General features: G+C 41.6%; 1 protein-coding gene across 7 annotated transcripts in view; it reads right to left on the reverse strand.

The window, feature by feature from the left end:
* The window catches only part of LOC140479733 (uncharacterized), a 91,024-nt gene that overhangs the window by 25,539 nt on the left and 42,589 nt on the right, over nucleotides 1–22,896 (reverse strand). For all 7 annotated transcript variants that reach the window (XM_072573812.1, XM_072573811.1, XM_072573810.1 and 4 more), the window contains 3 exons: nucleotides 16,975–17,069; nucleotides 9,090–9,295; nucleotides 1,691–1,847 (listed from right to left, as the gene is read on the reverse strand). In XM_072573812.1, coding sequence (XP_072429913.1) covers nucleotides 1,691–1,847; nucleotides 9,090–9,295; nucleotides 16,975–17,069 — 458 coding nt within the window. The remainder of the gene's footprint in view (nucleotides 1–1,690; nucleotides 1,848–9,089; nucleotides 9,296–16,974; nucleotides 17,070–22,896) is intronic.

Consider the following 22,896-nt stretch of genomic DNA (forward strand, 5'->3'; position numbering starts at 1 on the left):
GAGTAGTCTGGCAGTCATTTCTGAGATGTCTTTGATATAGGGGAGAGTGGCTAGGGTTTCTGGATGTATTTTGTCTGCTTTTTGGGTTTGTTGCTGAGAAATCGGCGGACTGTGTTCATTGGGTACCCGTTCTTTTTGAATACACTGTATAAGTGATTTTCCTCTGCTCTTTGTAGTTCCTCTGTGCTGCAGTGTGTGGTGTATACAGTTTATACAGTGTATTCAAAAAGGACAGGTACCCAATGAACACAGTCCGCCGATTTCTCAGCAACAAATCCACACAAGCAGACAAAACACGTCCAGAAACTCTAGCCACTCTCCCCTACATCAAAGACATCTCAGAAATGACTGCCAGACTACTCAGACCCCTTGGCGTCATGGTAGCCCACAAACCCACCAACACACTAAAACAGCAGCTAATGAACTTGAAAGACTCGAAACAGACAACAAGCAAAACTAATGCCGTTTACAAAATACCTTGCAAGAACTATAACAAACACTACGTTGGAACAACAGGCAGAAAACTAGCCACCAGGACACGTGAACATCAACTAGCCACAAAAAGACATGATCCATTCTCACTAGTATCCTTACATATGGATGAGGAAGGACACCAGTTTGGCTAGGACAACACATACATCCTAGGACAAGCCAAACAGAGACATGCACGATAATTCCTAGAAGCATGGCATTCCAAACGGAACTCTATCAACAAATACATTGACTTGGATCCCATTTATCACCCACTGAGAAAAAGATTAGGAAATGGCATCACCACAGGAAATGACATCACCAACCCAAGGAAACCCAAACACATAAATAGAAAGTGGGCTACACCACTAGTGCTTCACCCAGAGGCTCATTGAAGATGTTACCTAGTATGGTGACAAAACATCTGAAAACAAACCTTCCAACTCATTGAGCATACCTGCATCCTGAACCTCAATGTGAGCTATAAATCTTCTCAAAACTTGCTTTACCTATTAATCTTAGAGTGTAAATTATCAAATACCTTTTGGCAGTTCAATTGCATGGGATTGAGGGCTTGCAGTTTGAGGTCATAGTTAGAAACTGAGTTAAATTTTGGGATTTTTTTGTGCTTTCCTAAAAAGTTGTTAATTTTGGAAGAGACAGAAAATTAGATATTCAAATGTAGATATTGGACTGTAATACACAAAACATGTCCCACCAATTTCAAAGCTTTTTCAACGAATTTTAAAATAATTTAAGCATTACGTAAATAAATTTACACATGCAATATTACATTGTATTTGTTTTTCTGTAAGTTTTGTTACATAAAAACAGCAAGTGATAGAGATCTATCTACTGCAATTTGATGGATGGCTTTTATATGTATTAATAAATATTAAGCCTCATATTTAGAACTTTTATTACATTTTTACCAAATGTGAATCTAACAGAAAAATGTGTTAACCTTGCAAATTAATTTTAAATGCAAGCATCTGAAAGATCTCAGAACCAATTATACAGAGATAAATTTCTAGTTAATTAAATATTTAAAATTAATGCAACCTTTGCTCAGTGGCACTTAGTAAACTATTGATTCACTCACCTTGGAACACTTATAACAATTGAAATGTAAATGGCTCATATCCAATTAACATTTGCTCATAAAGTAAATATAATTTATCTTAATCTACTTTAAGCTTATGTATAACTTTTCACTTACTTTTTTGTCGACCATGATTGAGATAAGTCTTCATTTTCTTTTTTGCCACAATTAGCCTGCTGTAGCAATGTTTTGGATTTACACTGTTGAGGGATTGGTAGTGGTATATGATCCTCTGAGCTCTCAGTGAGAAGGTCCAAGTCTGGGGAACAATTTCCTATAATAATCATTTCAAATGCTAGGTTTGATTATCAGTACAAGATAATAGTAATATTGTATATAATAATTTGGGAATTAATATAACGCTGATACGTCATGCCTCCAGATTACCATCTTAAAGTTAAGTGAACATGACATGTGACAATTAATTATGTTTTTGAAACTTTTGGGCTCTTTTCCATTTCTCTTTTGATCACTGCGCACCATTCTTGCATTGAATAGCTGGATTGATAATCTATTTTAAAATCTATGCCTACTCTATTCTAGTTGATGTGACTTAATTGTTACTTACTTATCGTGGTGGCAAAGTTTAATTGTTAAGGTGCAAAACTAAAAGATGTTCTTTCAAGCACAGTAAGAATTAGTGTTTAGTAAATTACAGAGGAAAGAATAGAGTAACACCAATACACTTTCGCTTAACACTTGCAGTTACTAAATTATGTAACATGAACGAACCACATTTATTTTGCTATACCTATAAAATATTAAAAGTAATAAAATTATTACTTAATTACTTAATTATTTACTATTGTTGCATACAATCTCCAAGAAAATTCCTTCAAGATATCACTGTTGTAAAACAGAATAGCTTGAAATCATCAAATTAAGCTTATAATTAAACCTGCTGATATTCTCGGCCAAATTTTCAATTGAAATTGAGATCAAGATTGGAAGTGGGCCAACCCATTTTTCCCAACCAAAATCCTGATCTTAGCAATTTCAATTTATTTTACCCATTGAGATGTCACATTGATATTTTTAATCAAAGTAATCAGATGTGTGACACGCCTCTGGAGCAGCTAGATTTGAACCTGAGAAGTGTCAGATTCAAGCCCAGAGGTAAGGACATTACCAAAGCACCAGACGTCTCTCAAGAAATTTAAAAGAAACAAGACTGGATTGGGATCACCTGACTCAGAGGTAATGACCTTACTGGCAGACCTTTATGGGCAGCACGGTGGCACAGTGGTTAGCACTGCTGCCTCACAGCACCAGAGACCCAGGTTCAATTCCCGCCTCAGACGGCTCTCTATGTGGATTTTGCACATTTTTCCCGTGTCTGTGTGGGTTTCCTCCGGGTGCTCCGGTTTCCTCCCACAATCCAAAAATGTGCAGGTTAGGTGAATGGCCATGCTAAATTGCCCGTAGTGTTAGGAGAATGGGTCTGGGTGGGTTACGCTTTGGAGGGTCGGTGTGGACTTGTTGGGCCAAAGGGCCTGTTTCCACACTGTAAGTAATCTGATAACTAGTTATTAAGGCTCTATTCCAAGATGAGCAGGATTCCTAGTTTTGTAGGGAGCCTATATTAACTGACAATGTCCAGGCTATTGTGATAGGCTCAAGGTATGTAGGGTGAGGGAAATCACAAGTATCTATAGGAAAGACAAGACTTCCTTCAAGCACCTGTTTAAGACAGCTGGAATTATGCTCAGGCCAACTGTGGCCACTTTAAAAGACAAAACAAGAACTCACCTGACCTCCTTCTTCTTTCTTTCCATATTTCAAATTAGTAACTCCCAACCCACTCTACTAATCCACCTGTGAGGCTGCTGATCTGCAAGTGCTGGAGGGCTGATCAATGGCCCCACCCACCTCCATAACCAGCGCTCCTCAAACATTCCAGAAGATTCCCCTGGCCTCGGAAACGCCATTAGCCATGCGGCTGACGCAGCTACCACCCCCACGCTGAGTGATGATGTCACTTCCGCCCACATCATGGCCACTCCCACAGCCACTTCCGGCCCTCACATCATCGCTGATGCCACACGCACAGTGACTTACGCCACCTCTACTGCCATGATCACCACCACTTCCGTCTCCACCAGCGCCACTCACCTGCATTCTGCTGACATGCCCCTCACAGACCCCACTGTCACTATCCCCACACCCCAGAACCCCAAGGGCAACATTACCCCAGCTCATGCCTCCACTCCCATTCCCCCCACCATCACACCCACTCCAGGTACTGGCTCCGACCCCACTCCCAGCTCCACACCCACACCAGATCCCAGCTCCCGGCCCTGCTGAGTTTTCACCATCCCTCCAGACCTCCCACTCACTGAGGACGAACGATCAGTCCTCAGCAAAGGACTCACCTTCATCCCCCTCCGTCCACGCATCAATGAATTTAATACACGACGTGACATCGAACAATTCTTCCGTCGCCTCCGCCTCCGAGCTTACTTTCACAATCAGGACTCCCGCCCACCTTCAGAGGACCCCTTCGCCCACCTCCAACACACTGCATCCACCTGAACACCCCGCGCTGGCCTATTACCTGCCCTCGACCTCTTCATTTCCAACTGCCGCCGGGACATTAACCGCCTCAACCTGTCTACCTGCCTCCCCCACTCCAACCTCTCACCCTCACAACGTGCAGCCCTCCAATCCCTCTGCTCCAATCCCAACCTCACCATTAAGCCAGTGGATAAAGGGGGCGCAGTGGTAGTCTGGCGCACTGACCTCTACACCGCTGAAGCCAAACGTCAACTCGAGGACACCTCTTCCTACTGCTCCCTCGACCATGACCCCACCCCCCATCACCAAACCATCATCTCCCAGACCATACAGAACCTCATCACCTCAGGAGATCTCCCACCCACAGCTTCCAACCTCATAATCCGGGAACCCCGCACTGCCCAGTTCTACCTCCTTCCCAAGATCCACAAGCCTGACCACCCTGGCTGACCCATTGTCTCAGCATGCTCCTGCCCCACTGAACTCATCTCTACCTACCTTGACACTGTCCTATCCCCCCTAGTCCAGGAACTCCCCACATACGTTCGAGACACCACCCACGCCCTCCACCTCCTCCAAGACTTCCGTTTCCCCGGCCCCCAACGCCTTATCTTCACCATGGATATCCAATCCCTCTACACCTCCATTCGCCATGACCAGGGCCTCCAAGCCCTCCGTTTTTTCCTCTCCAGACGTCCCCAACAGGACCCTTCCACTGACACTCTCATTCGTTTAGCCGAACTGGTCCTCACCCTTAACAATTTCTCCTTTGAATCCTCCTACTTCCTCCAGACCAAAGGCGTAGCCATGGGCACACGTATGGGCCCCAGCTATGCCTGTCTCTTTGTTGGCTATGTAGAACAGTTGATCTTCCGTAATTACACCGGCACCACTCCCCACCTCTTCCTCTGCTACATTGATGACTGCATTGGCGCCACCTCGTGCTCCCGCGAGGAGGTTGAGAAATTCATCAACTTCACCAACACATTCCACCCTGACCTTAAATTTACCTGGACTATCTCTGACACCTCACTCCCCTTCCTGGACCTCTCCATCTCCATTAGTGACGACCGACTTGACACTGACATTTTTTACAAACCCACCAACTCCCACAGCTACCTGGATTACACCTCTTCCCACCCTATCTCTTGCAAAAATGCCATCCCGTATTCCCAATTTCTCCGTCTCCGCCGTATCGGCTCCCAGGAGGACCAGTTCCACCATAGAACACACCAGATGGCTTCCTTCTTTAGAGACCGCAATTTCCCTTCCCACGTGGTGAAAGATGCCCTCCAACGCATCTCGTCCACATCCCGCACCTCCGCCCTCAGACCCCACCCCTCCAACTGTAACAAGGACAGAACGCCCCTGGTGCTCACCTTCCACCCTACAAACCTTCGCATCAACCAAATCATCCGCCGACATTTCCGCCACCTCCAAAAAGACCCCACCACCAGGGATATATTTCCCTCCCCAACCCTTTCCGCCTTCCGCACAGACCGTTCCCTCCGTGACTACCTGGTCAGGTCCACACCCCCCTATGACCCACCCTCCCATTCTGGCACTTTCCCCTGCCACCGCAGGAACTGTAAAACCTGTGCCCACACCTCCTCCCTCACCTCTATCCAAGGCCCTAAAGGAGCCTTCCACGTCCATCAAAGTTTTATCTGCACATCCACTAATATCATTTATTGTATCCGTTGCTCCCGATGTGGTCTCCTGTATATTAGGGCGACTGGGCGCCTCCTAGCAGAGCGCTTTAGGGAACATCTCCGAGACACCCGCACCAATCAACCAAACCGCCCCGTGGCCTAACATTTCAACTCCCCCTCCCACTCTGCCGAGGACATGGAGGTCCTGGGTCTCCTTCACCGCCGCTCCCTCACCACTAGACGCCTGGAGGAAGAACGCCTCATCTTCCGCCTCGGAACACTTCAACCCCAGGGCATCAATGTGGACTTCAACAGCTTCCTCATTTCCCCTTCCCCCACCTCATCCTAGTTTCAAATTTCCAGCTCAGTAACTGTCTCCTTGACTTGTCCGGACTTGTCCGACCTGCCTATCTTCTTTTCCACCTATCCACTCCACCCTCTCCTCCTTGACCTAACACCTTCATCTCCTCCCCCACTCACCCATTGTACTCTATGCTACTTTCTCCCCACCCCCACCCTCCTCTAGCTTATCTCTCCACGCTTCAGGCTCACTGCCTTTATTCCTGATGAAGGGCTTTTGCCCGAAACGTCGATTTCACTGCTCGTTGGATGCTTCCTGAACTGCTGTGCTCTTCCAGCACCACTAATCCAGTATTTGGTTTTCAGCATCTGCAGTCATTGTTTTTACCTTATTCAGTGCCAAAGCCCATCTGCTGTTCCTGACTGGATGGCTAGATCATTCCTAAGGGAAGAAGCTGTAAGGTGCTATCAATTTGAGACTAAAGCAGCAGCCTTTGTGCTAACAGTGGATGGACTGTAAGTTTTCAAAGGCCTGACAATGATGGATAGTGCACAGTCATTCTTTAAATTGTCCACTTGCTTCTAAAATGAAAGAGAGTTGAGTTCTCAAGAATAGTTAATCAGCATTTCTATCTAGATCCAAGGCCCATTTAACAAATATTATTATTGAGTTTGCTGTGCATGGGTAAGGGTCTAAGAATCTCTGAAAAGTCAGAGACCAAGTTAGTCTGACAGGACCAGAGAGAGAGAGAGAGAGAGAGAGAGAGTGAAAGAGAGACAAACAGAGAGAAAGAGAGAGACAGACAGCGAGACAGAGAGCAGTTCAGGCATCAAGATGCTGTGGTTCACCGCAGAGAAACATAAGTGGGAGATCGTGTTTGGATTGAAAAGAGGAAAAGACCCTCACCGTGAAAACTAGCTTTGAGATTAGAGGTTCCTTGGCTGAGAAAAGAAAATAAAATAAACCTGCACAGTAAAAAATCATCTTAGACTGATTCCAAGAGTTTAAAGTTGATTAAAAGGACAGTGTAAAGTATATCCAAAAAAGAAACTGCTTTTGGTCCTTTGTGCAATAAAAGTCTTCAAGCATGAAATTTTGTTGTCTTATCCTTTCAGCTATTAACTGGAAGTTCAAATTTCTTTTTATAATTTATCAGTCTCTACAGAGATCGTGATAGTTTTCAGTTTTGACTGGAATATATATGTAGGTTAATTTTAATGATTCAAACTATATGTCAAAGACAATCAAAATGATTGGACGAGAATGTAGAAGGCATGGTTAGTCAGTTTGTGGACGACACCAAAATTTGTGGCATGGTAGACACTGAAGAAGATTTTCTACGATTACAAAGTAATCTTAATCAAATGGGTCAATGGGCTGAAAAATGGTAGATGAAGTTCAATCTGGATAAATGTGAGATATTGCATTTTGATAAAACAAACAGTGGTAGGGCTTTAACAAGTAATTGTAGAGCATTGGGTAGTATTGCCAAACAGAAGGATCTGGGCTTCAGGTACACATTTCTTTGACGTTTGTGTCACATTGGGACAGGGTGGTTAAAAAGGTATTTGGCATGCTTACTCAGTCCTTTGGATAGAGGAACTGTGAGTCATATTGTGGTTGTAAAAGACATTGATGAGGTCTCTTCTGGAATATTGTGTCCAGTTCTGGGCGCTCAGTTATAGGAAGGATATTATTAAGCTGCAGCAGGTTCAGAAGAGATTTACCAGGATGTTGCCGGGTATGGAAGGTTTGAGTTATAAAGAAAGGCTCGATAGGCTGGGACCTCTTCCACTTGAGTGTAGGAGGTTGAGAGATGACCTTGTAGAAGTTTATAAAGTAATGAGCAGTATAGATAAAGTTAATAGTAGTTGTCTTTTCCCTACGATGGGGGATTTCAAGAATAAGGAGCATATTTTTAAGGTGAGAGGAGAGAGATTTAAAAAAGACATAAGGTGCAATGTTTTACACAGAGGGTGGTTCACGTGTGGATTGAATGTCCTAAGGAAGTGGTGGCTGTGAGTAAAATTACAGTGTTTAAAAGACATTTGGAGAAGTACATGAATAGGAAAGGTTTGGAGGGATATGGGCCAGGATCAGGCAGGTTGGACTAGTTTAGTTTGGGATTATGTTCGGCATGGACTGGTTGGGCCAAAGGGCCTGTTTCCATGCTGTATGACTCTAAATGTTCCAAGTTTTGTCTTCCATTATCTAAAAGAAATAAGGCTGAATCCTACATTTATTTTGATAAGTGCCAGTCAAATTGAGTGTTTTGGAGGATTCTAGACAGAGGATTTCTTGCCAAAGCTTATCGAATTTGTCTCATTAACTACCTAACCCCTGTAGGGTAGTGTTGCCCTCATTTGATTCTGTCCTCATATTATCATGCGCTGTTCCAGGAATAACTCCTCGCTGTGAGCATCCAGGTCATTCCCATGAGTTGGGTGTGTGTCCCTAAGCACACAGTGTCCTTGCAGCAGCATTACAATGATAGTTGCAGCCCTTGGTGCACAATGAAGTGGCAAACCACATTTTAAGTGGATTAGAGATGAGTTGTGACAGTTCTCAGAGATTAGATTAGATTAGATTCCCTACAGTGTGGAAACAGGCCCTTTGGCCCAACAAATCCAGAGGCTGGCACATATTGTATTTTGATGGACATCATTGGGCTAGTACATGGAGCGTGCCATAAGATGTTGGTGCCCAGTGCCCAAGTAGTGGCCAACTAAAGTCACTGGGTATTTGCTCTGAATTCCATGTTGAGAATTGTGAACACTCAGTTTGTTTGGCACATTTGATAAGATAGCAAGTTGAATATTAATGAGATGAGTTGTTTCACAAGCTATAACCCCCTGAATCGGCAAATCACTGTTGCCCCTCGAGAAACTCACTACCTCTCGTTAAGTGCAAGAAAGGTCCAGTGATTTACTCTTGAAGTTGAGAGGGGTCTTGCCAGATTCCACATAAAAATTTACCACAAATCTTGCCATAGCCATTATCGCTCAGAATCATATAAGATTTCATCGATAGACTCATTTTGTTTTATTACCTGCAGCTGCTGAGAAGTCTGTTACACCAATGATGGGTTCATGCCACTTCAATGGATTGGTACAGCCAGATGGATCTGCCAGCTGAAGTAACTGCCTTACTTTGTTATCATTTTCCATTATATTTTCAGTTGTGTGGGTTGATTCATCGCTTCCATTATGTAATCCTCTTTTACAGGAATGCATATTTTCACAAACATTTGAGTATCTGAAGAGTTTCAAAAATTAAATTTAACAAAAGAAAGTATATTAACATATAATTAATACGGAACCACTTAAAACTTTGAAAGATTATAAATACTAATTTTGACCTAATTTATTCATAATAAGGACAACATGTTTAAATTTATCCACAAAATATCATTGTTGTACTTTTTTTTTCTGTTTATCAGTAGTTGCATGGATTGGAGAAAGCTGGTGACACTTGTAGTCAAATCACGAAGTGATAAGCATAACAGGTCCGGAGAGCAGGCTGTAGAGGGACTCATATCTAATGACTGTCTGCCCCTCCTCCGTGGTTATGTCCATGCCCGGGTGTCCTTTGTGAAGGAGCACACACACTATCTATCAATGCTTTTGATGCCTTCAGGAGAGTTGGGCATGGCAGGGGATACAATGTCTTATTTTCCCCTCCAAATCAATTGTGATTTAGCCCCTTCCTGCTCTCCTTACCCTCTTCACTTCTGATGGTTCATATTGCCCATAATGGCTTTGCTTGTAAATATCTAATTGGCTACACAGGCATATTACTGGTGGTGGTCAGTCACTTAAAAAAACCCAGCAAGATTAAGGACAAAAGGGAGAGAATCAGCAAGGCAGCCTTTGTGTGGAGCTGCAGGAGATGGGGGAGATACCAAATGAGTATTTTGCATCAGTATTTACTGTGGAAAAGGACATGGAAGGTATAGAATGTAGGGAAATAGATGGTGACATCTTAAAAAATGTCCATATTACAGAGGAGGAAGTGCTGGATGTCTTGAAACACATAAAAGTGGATAAATCCCCAGGACCTGATCAGGTGTACCCTAGAACTCTGTGGGAAGTGAGGGAAGTGATTGCTGGGCCCCTTGCTGAGATATTTGTATCATCAATAGTCACAGGTAAGGTGCCGGTAGACTGGAGGTTAGCTAACTTGGTGCCACTGTATAAGAAGGGCGGTAAGGACAAGCCAGGGAGTTATAGATCTGTGAGCCTGACGTCGGTGGTGGGAAAGTTGTTGGAGGGAATCCTGAGGGACAGGATGTACATGTATTTGGAAAGGCAAGGACTGATTAGGGATAGTCAACATGGTTTTGTGCGTGGGAAATCATGTCTCACAAACTTGATTGAGTTTTTTGAAGAAGTAACAAAGAGGCTTGATGAGGGCAGAGCAGTAGATGTGATCTATATGGACTTTAGTAAGGCGTTCGACAAGGTTCCTCATGGGAGACTGATTAGCAAGGTTAGATCTCATGGAATACAGGGAGAACTAGCCATTTGGATACAGAACTGGCTCAAAGGTAGAAGACAGAGGGTGATGATGGACGGTTGCTTTTCAGACTGGAGGCCTATGACCAGTGGAGTGCCACAAGGATCGGTGCTGGGTCCACTACTTTTCATCACTCATATAAATGATTTGGATGTGAGCATAAGAGGTATAGTTAGTAAGTTTGCAAATTTCACCAAAGTTGGAGATATAGTGGACAGCGAAGAGAATTACTTCAGATTACAACGGGATCTTGATGAGATGGGCCAATGGGCAGATGGAGTTTAATTTAGATAAATGTGCTACATTTTGGGAAACCTTAGCAGGATTTGTAAGGTCCTAGGAAGTGTTGCTGAACAAAGAGACCTTGGAGTGCAGGTTCACAGCTTCTTGAAAGTGGAGTCGCAGGTAGATAGAATAGTGAAGAAGGCACTTGGTATACTTTCCTTTATTGGTCAGAGTATTGAGTGCAGGAGTTGGGAAGTCATGTTGCAGCTGTACAGGACATTGTTTGGACCACTGTTGGAATATTGCATGCAATTCTGGTCTCCGACCTATCAGAAAGATGTTGTGAAGCTTGAAAAGGTTCAGAAAAGATTGAGAAGGATGTTGCCAGGGTTGGAGGATTTGAGCTATAGGGAGAGGTTGAATAGGTTGGGCTGTTTTCCCTGGAGGATCGGAGGCTGAGGGGTGACCTAAGAGAGTTTATAAAATCATGAGGGGCATGGACAAAGTCTTTCTGTAGGGTAGGGGAGTCCAGAGGTGGACGGCATAGGTTTAGGGAGAGAGGGGAAAGATATAAAAGAGACATAAGGGGCAACCTTTTCACGCGGAGGGTGGTATGTGTGTGGAAATAGCTGCCAGAGAAGGTGGTAGAGGCTGGTACAATTGCAACATTTAAAAGGCATCTGGATGGGTATATGAATAGGAAGGGTTTGGAGGGATATAGTGTCAGGTGCTGGCAGGTGGGACTAGATTGGTTGGGATATCTGGTTGGCATGGGCAAGTTGGACCAAGTCCGTACTGTACATCTCTATGACTCCAAAAGTCAAGGTGATTTGGTGGTGGGAAAGTTGCTCAGAAAACAAAAGATAGGCATTGGTACAAATAAGCAAAAATGAAGTCTTGAATATTGTTGTTTATCTTAGGAAGATTGGAATTCAGAATTAGAGAACAGCCATTGTAAAAACCTCATTGAGTGTACTAGCCTCAGTTTCATTCACCGAATCTCAGGAAAATTATATTGACCTCGGAAGGCATATAGCTCTTATTCACTTGAACAATAAAGGACTAAAATTTAAGGGTTCAAACTTGATGGCAGGATGTGTAAACCTGAATTGTGTTTAGAAAGCTGAGTTATCATCAAGTTGAGGGGTTCAAATGATAAAGTGGTTTGTTGCGGCAGTTTAACTATTTCCTTTGTTGGTGCAATCACAACAAGGACTGTAATCTTAAAATTAGAGCTAAGCCACTTGGAAAACTTTCATAAACAATCAAGATAATGGCAATCTGGAAGGTGCTTCTACAAAAGGCTTCTACAAAAATAGAGCAAATTAATATTTTCATATTTGAAATTAACAGACTTTTGTTGGGTAAGGATATCAGGCAGATAGAACAAAAGTGGATAAATGCCACTCAGTTACTACAGCATTATCTAAGTGAGGTTCTTCATAAATTTTAAAAATTAATGGCCAGATTTTCAAAGCCATATGGAGGTAGGGCAGGAGACAAGCAGACCTGGAATGTCTCACTGGCAAGCAGAATGCATATTTTCCAACATAATTCTGTCCCTAAGCCATTTTTTAAAGAACCAGGTTAAGGCAGAATGTCTAATTCTCCATAAATGGCAGGTAGCCAAAAATGGTAATTAATGGGCCAATTAAGGTATTAGAGCAGGGTCAGGGAGAGGATGTGGCCTCCTGGCAGCATACCGCGGGTGATGGGAGAGGGGAAGTTGGAGTGAAGAGGATGTCAGTTCTCCAATGGATAATTTAACTATACACCACCTAGTGGAGGGGTTCACCCACCAAGAGGGTGGTCTGACAGTTGTGGCCTCTTTTGAATCATAATTTAAGTAATATCTGAAAGATCTGTCAAAACGGAGGCTCTCTCTCTCTCTACCCCCCCCCCCCTACATATATTGGCAGATCTCAGCTGGGTGATGTGCCAGTATTGGAGGGTCTCCCATTCACACTAATTGGTCTGGCATTGAAAAATTGCACTAGGGTTCTTCTAAAACAGTGCTGGTTTGGAACCCAGAAGTTTATCCAATCACGCGGCCCAGTGGTTAGCACTGCTGCCTCACAGCGCCAGACACCCGGGTTCAATTCCTGCCTCAGGTGACTCTCTGTGTGGAGTTTGCACATTCTCCCCGTGTCTGCGTGGGTTTCCTCCAGGTGCTCTGGTTTCCTCCCACAATCCAAAAATGTGCAGGTTAGGTAAATTGGCCATGCTAAATTGCCGTAGTGTTAGGTGAAGGGGTAAATGTAGGGGAATGGGTCTGGGTGGGTTACGCTTCAGCGGGTCAGTGTGGACTTGTTGGGCCAAAGGGCCAGTTTCCACACTGTAAGTAATCTAACCTAATCTAATGATTCTTGGTCTCAGAAGGACCCCAGGACAAAACAGCCCATTTTTTCATCACCCAAACCACTGCCTTAAAAACTCACTTCCTCTATCTTCAGTGCACCGTGACAGCAGTGTGTACCATACACAAAATGCACAATAGCAACTTGTCAAAGATCCTTTAATGGTACTGTCCAAACCTGTAACTTCTTCAGACCTGAAAAAGCATAGCAGATGCACAGGAGTTCCACCACATACAAGTTAAATTCCGAGGCAATACAGTATATATCTATACACCATGGACTGCAGATGTTCTAAAAGATAGCACACTACCACCTTATCAAGGGCAATTAGTGAAGGCAACAAATGCTGACCTAGTCAGTAATGTAGTGGTCATATTCCAAAAAACAAATTTTAAAAATTCTGCCCTGGGACTCATAAATACTATCTGTTTCCAGACTTACATCTGCATTTTTATCCAGTCCCATTTCCATTCCAGATTCTTTATGCATTTTGTAATTAATGTTTCATCTGAACTCTCCTGAAAGCTTTCTGTGCTCAAAAATTCAAGGAGGGCTGTCAGGCTGATTGTTCCACTTCTAAATTCAAGCTGGCATTTTAAAAATTAAATTGTTACTTAATAGGCTTATTCCTCAAATTGATTTTCATGATTTCAAGCTCTTCCTGATATTGATATTGTTACGGACCAGACCAGACCACCTCGAAATATTTTAAGAATGTAGCCTTGACCAAACCGTTCCTTAGTTTAAAGGCTTGTGCCTTGTTCCAGAAGCAATGAGATTGGTCAAACTATTCAATGTTAAGCAAAACCACAATTTATTTAAACACTATAGTTAAAAATACAAACCAAAGAAAGAAGAACTTAGAATAACTTAACTCTATTGGAAAACTTAACTGAATAATAGATACAGTAACTGTTACTAATTAACTGATCCAATATAGTAACATCCCATAAATACACTTCTTAGCAGAAAGGAAAATTCTGAAAAATTGATCTGTCTCACAAGTAACCAAGTAGCAGACAGAAATCCTATTTTCTGCTGTAACCGAGAGAGGAGAAAGATAGCTTCTATTTAATTAAGTCCACAGCAGAAACTTTTTAAAACTAAACCTAAAAACTAAAAAAAACCTAGAAAGCTTTATCTGTGAAAACTAGCCACACTCAGTAAGGCTGTTTCCATTGTTCCAACTTTTAAAAAAAACCGGAAGGCTTCACAGGCTGTTTACTTTCTTACAGGTAGCGTGCTGGCTCTTGCTCAACCTCTCTTAAAAAAAGGACAAATTACATCTAAAAGTCACAGCATCATCACAATATTGGTGAAGTTTATCTCCTTTCAAAATAGATGACTACTAAAATTACTTGGTTGGGAAGTCTTGTGGTGCAGTGCGTATAGTCAGCCTTTAAGCCAGAAGCTTGGGTTCGAAACCTAACCCTTGATTTTCTAAGGACAGGGTTCATTAACACAAACAAATAAGTTGTGCTTCAACCTGTAAATTCTTTCACAATATGCCAATAGCAAACGGTAAGAGCAGAAAAGAGTCATGATTGGCCATGTAATATAAAGAATGCTGCTGGCGTTTCTACCATCACTACCGAAAGTGACTGTGACATGCAGCTTAAAACATGCATGCTACCACAGCAACCTGGACTCTCTGAGTGAACTATAGAAAGTTATGCCACATATTTTCTTGCCACCAACCAAGTGAAAACTGAGGAATGCTGGTTAATTTCTTCACATCAGTTCACACAAAATATCTTGCTAGTCTTCTGCATGAAAGATATTTTAGCCCAAGGTACTTTAGTCCCTTTAAGCATTTCACACATGTTCACTGTACAATTTGACCTAAATCCCAAAACTGGAAGCAATCATTCAATTTCCAAGATTAACATCCATAGCCTTGATCAATGCATAAATGGCCAGTTAAAAAAAAATTTGATGCAATTAATAAAACAATTGGAATTCTCTATACACAAGATGGTAGGACAGTGTGTAGATCTGAAGGGGACATTTTAAGAATCTAGGCTTCAAGCACTGTCTACATTCAATTTCAATACAAAGAAAAAATATTTTGGATTCTGAAAATCTGAAATAAAAATAATGCTTGGTTGTACAGAAATTGAGCAGTAGGAGAAAGTGAGGACTACAGATGCTGGAGATCAGAGTCGAAAAGTGTGGCGCTGGAAAAGCACAGCAGGTCAGGCAGCATTTGAGGAACAGGAGAGTCGATGTTTCAGCATAAACTCTTCAAAATTGTTGAAATGTTACTGTGCAGTCTTTTCCAAGGATGCCCACCTTGAAGAAGTTCTCCTCCTCCCTCCACAAGGATCTCAGTGAGTTTCTCTCTCATTCCACCCCCCCAGATTGTCTCCTCTGCCCTCAAGCTCTTCAGCCACGTCCTGAAGCAGACCCCCTACTACAGCCACATTTCCTTCCTCAGCACCTGCCTACACACCTGCCTATCTTGCATGGACTCAAGACTACATTCAGACCATCACAATTTGGATCTGACCAGGACAACCACTACCTACAACAAATCCAGAGCGTCCAGAAATGGTTCTCCCTCTGGATCCTCCGCTCCATGCTCGCAGCTGTGCGCCGCCACCTATACACACTGCAGTCAGCCCTGTCCCAGCTCAGGGCCATACTCTTCCAGACCTGCAAGGGACCTCTGCTGTTTTTCATCCTGAGAAGGATCCATACACTCACAGAACTTGAACAGTGCTAATTTTAGTCTTGCACTCATCAGAGCTCCAACATAAGAAAGAGACTTGATCAAACAGACACCATTTTATACATCATGGAAAGAATTGATTGGGTGCTTTACTCATATGTCATCCTTTGACCACCACTTTTGGCCCTGAACATGACCAGTCTGCCTCAGATTACTCCGAAAAGGGAAGGTGCCTCAAAAAATTTGAACGAGTGAAACTTGTCTTATGTTGCTACTATGTAGTAAATCCATAAGTGTTTTTTCCTATTAACAGAATGTAGCCAATAAGGCAAAAAGATTTTGTACCTCCCACACAATGAGTAACTTTTCAGTACCAGTGTAAAGCTAGGTGTGTAGGCCAAATACCTCAATAATTGACAGACCATATCAAACAACATATCTCACTGACCATTCACAGTGGTCATCATACTGATCATGCTCAGCTTGTGCTTGCAAGCAGCATTCCCTCTAATTTTCTTTTCGGCTATGTACATCTCCATGGTCTATGCATGGCAGTGTTTCTGCTGATGCAAACCTTGGAGTGGCTACATGCAGGGGCGCACCCACGCAACGTAGAGGCAATGCTGCTTGCAACCCTCAGAATTCTGATTCTGGAAATCATTTATGAACCAGTCCAGTTATACTGAAAACTAGCTTATGATCATCTATTGGATTTGCAATATGATGTATTTGCTTTTGCTGGAAGCTACATACACAAATACAAAGGATCCAGTTTTATGTAGGGTAAAAGAATTTGCACATACAATGAACCATTTTCATAAAAGGTTCATGAGGATAGCTAATCTCTGCTGCCAAATTAAGATCAAAAGGTAACTTGTTCTTGCTGAATTCTCTATGCCAATTATGGCTCAACCAATCGGCCCTCTTCTCATGCTATACAAAATAGAATCCCTTTATTCATGTTTCTTACATCCTAGTCTGACGAGTGCAAGACAAAAAACTTCTATTTCTTATCTCTTTTTAGCGATGTTTAAAATCTGGGGTATGAATGTAAAATGCTGCAAAAATGCATCAGGTCCGGAAACATGCTGATGATGCATATGAATTTCTATTGCAAAAGAATGCATTTTCTTAGTGATTTATGTTTCTGAGAACTGTATAAATACCTTTCTGTTTGTGGTTGTCCAGAATCCAATGTGTGTATAGCTGTGTGGGGTCTGCAACTTTCTGATCCAGCAATTCCATTGTCTGGCAAAATTATCTGTTGTTATCAGTGGAAAATACAATGTCATTTATTGGTGAAATACAACAGCAATACTAAACATTTTAAAATAGCCCATGCTTGGATAGAGAACTAAACTAATGTGGCGCTTATTTTGAAACTTACATAACTCAATGCTGTCAAGAAATTGCTACTGAGGTTAGTGTGTGTATTGAAAATAAGTAAATCACTTTTTATCTTCACAAGCTATTTGGTTACTCCATCCACTAGCTAGGCTTTGAATGCATTACATAACAAATGCAGAGACCACTGATTTTAGAGGCAGGATTTCAGCTGTGGCTGTGATTTGCAATCTGAGTGTGAATTGTTCTGGCTTTCCAATTTGATTTTATGGTTCATATTTCCACAAAATTTACATACATCCCAAAAATAAAATCAGCCTTGAATCGCTGCAATCAAGCTGTATTTTTATTGCATTAAGTATTCCTTGTTATAGTTAAGAATGATAACTTGATGCAGCTCTACAGCTGAATATTCAACTGAATACTTGATACAGCTGAAACTGGGTTTATCACAAAAAAATTGAATAAGTCATCACTTGTGAGCAACCTGTTTCTAAATAATTGAAAATGATTTTAAAAGATGTGCAGAATCACTTACCAGTTTCATTTCGTAGTCACCTTCTTACTAAATTAAATACATTTTAGTATATAAAAATTTTAAAGAAGTACTTATTAGTGCTTATTATACAGCTAAAAATATTTAATATTAAGCACCTCTTGAAGTTCTATAAATATGCAATGAGCAGTAGTTTGCCATATTGATAGATAAATGTTTGAGCACACCAATTTTATGTGCAGGGCTGGCTTCCGATACAATATTATCTAAACTACAGCAAAATTCCACTGAAATTTTAATTGTGCTGAATAAAATATGTGCTTGAAATTCAATGATCCTTTGCTCTGATTTGGCCAATGTTTAATTGATTCACCCTGAAAAGACAAAATCCAGCAGGCAGCTGATTGAGCTGAGTTTATTGTACCAGACATTGATAGGCTTTGGATTGACCATGTGAAGATTTTCTGATCTCACCTGCTAACTCTTTAGAAATTTTGTTGGATTCTCCAGAAATTAAAAGTTAATCTCCTACACTCTGGGGCAAGCAACACATCTATTATCTTCATGTAATTTGTATGGTATGATCTGCCTGTACCACATGCAAAAGAAAACGTTTCACTATATCTAGGTAACATGTGAGAATAATAAATCAAACCACATCAAATCAAAACATGACAAAGAAAGATCATGAGAGCAGTTAAAAAGCCGAGATACCTGTATTTGATTTTCTTTGAACTCTATTTATTTAGGTTTAAAATATTTTAAAGGAGAAAACCAATTGCTTAAATGACATTCAAGAACCATTCTCTTGCGTAAAAAGCTATCACTATTTTCCAAATGGCATAGGACAGTATTGCACTTTAAGCTTGAATATGTCATACAGTCATAGTCATAGAGATATACAGCACGGATATTGACCTTTTGATCCAACTTGTCCATGCTGAGCAGATATCCTAAATAAATCAAGTCCCATTTGCCAGCATTTGGCCTATATCCCTCTAAACCCTTCCTATTCATTACCCATCCAGATGCCTTTTAAATGCTGTAATTGTACCAGCCTCTACTACTTCCTCGGGCAGCTCGTACCATACATGCACCACCCTCTGCATGAAAATGTTGCCCTTTAGGTCCCTTTTAAATCTTTCCCCTTTCACCTTAAACCTATGCCCTCTAGTTTTGGAGTTTCCCACCCCAGGGAAAAGTCCTTGTCTATTTACCCTACCCATACCCCTTACGATTTTATAAACCTCTATAAGGTCACCCCTCAGAGTCTGATGCTCCAGGGAAAAAAGCTCCAGCCTATTCAGCCTCTCCCTATAGCTCAGACCCTCCAACCTGGCAACATCCTTGTAATTCTATCCTGAACCCTTTCAAGTTTCACAACCTTCTGAAAGCAGGGAGACCAGAATTGCATGCAGTATTCCAAGTGGCCTAACCTATGTCTTGAAATGCTGCAACGTCCCAACTCCCATACTCAATGCACTGACCAATAAAGGCAAGCATACCACATGCCTACGTCATTGTCCTGTCTCCCTGTGACTTCACTTTCAAGGAACCTGCACTCCAAGGTCACTTTGTTCAGCAACATTCCTCAGGATCTTACCATTAAGTGTATATTTCCTGCCCTGATTTGCCTTTCCGAAATGCAGCACCTGACATTTATCTAAATTAAACTCCAACTGCCACTCCTCAGCCCATTGGCCTATTTGTTCAAGATCCCATTATACTGAGGTAACCTTTTCGCTGTCCATTACACCTTCAGTTTTGGTGTCATCTGCAAACTCACTAACCATACCTCCTATGTTCATATCCAAATCATTTATATAAATGACAAAAAGCAGTGGACCCAGCACCGATCCTTGTGGCACAACTGGTCACAGGCCTCCAGTCTGAAAAGCAACCATTCACCACCACCCTCTGTCTCCTACCTTCAAGCCAGTTCTGTATCCAAATAGCTAGTTCTCCTTCTATTCTGTGTGATCTAACGTTGCTAATCAGTCTATCATGAGGAAACTTGTTGAATGTCTTACTGAAATTCATAAAAATCTCAAACACTACTCTGCCCTTATCAATTCTCTTTGTTACTTATTCAATAAACTCAATCACATTTGTGAGGCACTATTTCCCACTCACAAAGCAATGTTGACCATCTCCAATCAGTCCTTGCCTTTCCAAATACATGTAAATCCTGTCTCTCAGGATTCCCTCCAATAACCTGCCCATCACCAATGTTAGGCTCACGGTTTATAGTTCCTGGCTTTTCCTTACCATCTTTCTTAAATAGTGGCACCATTTTAGCAACCTCCAGTCTTCTGGCACCTTGCCTGTAGCTATCTCAGCAAGGGGCCCCGTAATCACTTTCCTTGCTTCCCACAGAGTTCCAGGGTACACCTGATCAGGTCTCGGGGATTTATCTACCTTTATGCATCTTAAGCCATCCAGTGCCACCTTGTCTTAATATGGATATTTTTCAAGAGGTTGCTATTTATTTCCCCACATTCTCTCTCTTCCATAGCCTTCTCCACAGGAAAGATTGATGCAAAGTACTTGTTTAGTATCTCCCCCCATCTCCTGCAGTTCCATATAAAGGTGGCCTTGCTGATCTTTAAGGAGGAGAAAGTGAGGACTGCAGATGCTGGAGTACCAGAGTTGAAAAATGTGGTGCTGGAAAAACACAGCAGGCCAGGCAGCATCCGAGGAGCAGGAGAATCTTCGTTTTGGGCATAAGCCTGAAGAGGGGCTTATGTCCGAAACGTCGATTCTCCTGCTCCTCGGATGCTGCCTGGCCTGCTGTGTTTTTCCAGCACCACATTTTTCAACTCTGATCTTTAAGGAGGCCTATTCTCTCTCTAGTTACCTTTTTGTCCTTAATCTTTTTTTGTAGAATCCCTTAACCCCATTTGCCAACGCTATCTCATGTCCCTTTTCCCTGGTGACAAGTGTAAGATTGTGCTGGTGGAAATTGTGTGGTCATGCCATGAAATTTCCATGAATACATTCAGATAGAATTAGTAACATTAGTATCGTGCAGTAGTAAAACATAAGTTGAAAGCATTCCTTTTGAGTTCATCATCATATTGTAATGAAAAAAAAGTCTGATGCAAATCTGACAGACACTCATATCACATTACTTTTGCACACCAACTAATGATTGCTTCCGAATCTCACCTTGCTAGCTGTTTCCAGAACTTTATTTTTCTCTTTAATAGTTTACACACCCTAGAATTGACAAATAGTCTTGTGCCCCTGATATCTGTCTGAGATGCTTGCTTACAAGGCAACAACATTGCTTCCCCAAAGTAATTTTAAACAACATCACAGGAAAATGAAGATGCCTCAACCAATCAACACATAAACATTAAAACAGTGTTGTCCATATGCTCACTGCTCACCACACGTAGCAAATTGATACTGTTGCACAATACAGTTGGAGAATTAGTTGGAGTAATAAAGTTGGAGAATTCAATCCAGCTATAGATGTCACTGGCTAGACAGCTATTGATTGCACATCCCTAATTGAGCATTGATTACCAATGTTGCTGTTACACAGAAGTCACCTACCAGTCAGACTGTGACTATGTTTATCAGAATATGCTTATTGGTTGTTGAGTTTGTAGTAACTTGGAAGCTTATGGCCACTTGTTGAATGAAAGAAGAAAAACAGTCCATCATTTGTTACCTTCTCTGTTCCTGTTCCCTTTGATTAACTCTAAATGACGGTCATTTAGAACTGCAGATCCAAGTTGTAAGTGTTGTGTAAACAGAGTGCCCTGTGGAAGAATAGTGGTCCAATTGCTCTCAAACCTTTCTTGGTGAATCTAGTCACACTGAGGAAATTGGTTTTGCTTAATTGATATTTGTAGTTTTCCTCAAGTAGCTGAGGTGCATGAGTGATGGACAGCATTACATGGCTGCCAAGAGGGTTGAAATATGCAATCTTGAGAAGAGAGATAGTACAGCAAAATCCAATCGTGTTCAGTTTCATCTTAATAGATCTATTGAAACAAATGATTGAAAGGAATAGGATGCTGTTAGTGTTAAAACAAAGATTACAGGACGTTTTCCACAAGCCAAAGATCAATTAGATGCCCAGACACTGTGTTCGAAACGGCAGGTGACTGACCATATGCACGGTAAAAGTAAGAGTGCATAAGACATTATGTTGTGGGAATTCCAGAGGCCTCCAAACCATAGTGGTGGAGAATAGCATTAAACAGAAAATTAATGATTCACGCAATAAGGTGCTACTACAATCATTGGTTACTTAAATCTACATACAACCCACATGAGAAGTAATGCTGTAGCAAATGAATTCCTAGAATATATACAAGATTTTTTTTAGACCAGTACTTTGAGAAAACAACTTGGGAACAGACTACCTTAGATTTGGCTTTGTTATAGTCTCAAGGAATTACAGTTTCAGGATTTGGAGTAGGCAATTTAAAACTGACATGGGAGGAAATTTTGTCACTCGGTTTGGTGATCCTGTGCAACTCTTTACCATGGAATGCTGTGAAGGCCAAGGCACTGGATATTTTAAAGAAAGAAGTTGGTACGTTTCTAGAGGCTAAAGATGTCAATGGTTAGGGAATGAGAGTGGGACTACGATGATGTGATTGAAGATCAGCCATCATTATGTTGAAAGGCAGAGCTGGTTTGATTAGCAAAATAGAGTTTAGATCAAAGTGGTGCTTGAAAAGCACAGCAGGTCAGGCAGCATCAGAGGAGCAGGAAAATCTGATTGGCCAAATAACCTATTCCTCCTAGTTTTTGTGTGAAGGGTTGCTGACATTTTTCTTCCTAAGTCTCCTAATATATCCTTATGATTAAAAAAACATTTTACCCTGGAAGTCCTTTTCAAAAAATAAATCAGAACACATTCTGAGAAAGAGATCATTTCAGCTATCACATTATAATCATTTTTGAGCGTGTACACAGATTTGCTTTGCAACACAGTTGGATTGCAAAACCATTTTGAAGCTGTTCTCCTGCCTCTTGCAGTGAGTGTATTGGTCTTGCTCACAGACAATTTAAAACCTCAAATCTATTTTTGAAAGTGAGTGCATTTATTTTGCTAATGTTGCATATATTTTGTGTCAAGCAATGGACCTTATCACCACAAGTTTAGTGAACCTTAAACTCCTATTGTAAGCACTGCATAATAGGACCTAACTTTTCCTGAAATTACTATTAGATTCTAAAATAAATTTTTCACTACCACATACCCAGAAGGTGGCCTCCTTTGCAT

Source organism: Chiloscyllium punctatum, chromosome 7 (assembly GCF_047496795.1).
Source record: "Chiloscyllium punctatum isolate Juve2018m chromosome 7, sChiPun1.3, whole genome shotgun sequence".
Lineage (NCBI taxonomy): Eukaryota > Metazoa > Chordata > Chondrichthyes > Orectolobiformes > Hemiscylliidae > Chiloscyllium > Chiloscyllium punctatum.